General features: G+C 51.4%; 1 gene segment (V, D, J or C); it reads right to left on the bottom strand.

Annotated features, from left to right (window-relative positions):
- Nucleotides 1–207: 207 nt before the first annotated feature.
- Nucleotides 208–744, bottom strand: LOC149749488 (immunoglobulin heavy variable 3-23-like). The segment is given in 2 exon segments: nt 208–537; nt 642–744. Coding segments are annotated over 2 exon segments (363 nt in total).
- Between the last annotated feature and the right edge of the window lie 255 nt (nt 745–999).

Genomic DNA, 999 nt, shown 5'->3' with positions numbered 1-999 from the left:
AGTGCAAGTCAAGAACCATGGATGAGTCCAGAGAGGTTCCCCAGGGAAAACTGCTACATGGAGAGGAAACCCCAGACCCTTAGTGGAAAGCAGCCCTTAACTACCATCTGCACCTGCTCCTGGGGCTGAAACACACACTTGTATGTCCTGAGTGCCCCCTGCATCCCCCTTCCTGTCTCCCTGCAAGGAGGTTTGTGTCTGGGCTCACACTGACTTCCCCTCACTGTGTATCTTTCGCACAGTAATACACGGCCGTGTCCTCAGATCTCAGGCTGTTCATTTGCAGATACAGCGTGTTCTTGGAGTTGTCTCTGGAGATGGTGAATCGGCCCTTCACAGAGTCTGTATAGTATGTGTTACCACCACTACTACTAATAACTGAGATCCACTCCAGCCCCTTCCCTGGAGCCTGGCGGACCCAGCTCATGTCAAAGCTACTGAAGGTGAATCCAGACGCTGCACAGGAGAGTCGCAGAGACCCCCCAGGCTGTACCAAGCCTCCGCCAGACTCCAGCAGGTGCACCTCACACTGGACACCTGCAAACACAGAGACATCCTGGTCAGGAGACTGTCACACATCCAGTGATTCCCTCACCCATATCCACTCACATCCTCAGTGTCTCTTGCTCTCCATAAATTACCTTGTAAAATAGCCACAAGGATAACCCAGCTCAGCCCAAAGTCCATGGTGAGTGCTCTGTCCTGAGCCCTGAATGGGGGCACGTTGGAATCCCAGGCTGGAGCTCCTCTCCCAGAGCTGCAGGGTCAGGGCTGGGGCTGCTTTATATCAACAGAGGAAGGACCCTATTTGCATGACCTTATAGTCTATAAGAGGCTATGTCGTTGAATGTCCTCCGAAAGGGCAGGGTCTCAGAACAGGTGTGAGAGTCTTGGATTTTGTGGTGTTGATAGCATCTGGGAAATATAACTTTCATTGTTTGATTGTTCCACAGTAAACACGTAGGACCCATATGTCATTTTACATATGCACACACATCC

This window comes from Delphinapterus leucas, chromosome 3 (assembly GCF_059928025.1).
Source record: "Delphinapterus leucas isolate spDelLeu-1000000601 "Yukka" chromosome 3, BTC_Dleu_Yukka2, whole genome shotgun sequence".
In the NCBI taxonomy this organism is placed as follows: domain Eukaryota; kingdom Metazoa; phylum Chordata; class Mammalia; order Artiodactyla; family Monodontidae; genus Delphinapterus; species Delphinapterus leucas.
The sequence above is the reverse complement of the archived record's forward strand: the minus strand, read 5'-3'. Positions and strand labels throughout refer to the sequence as shown.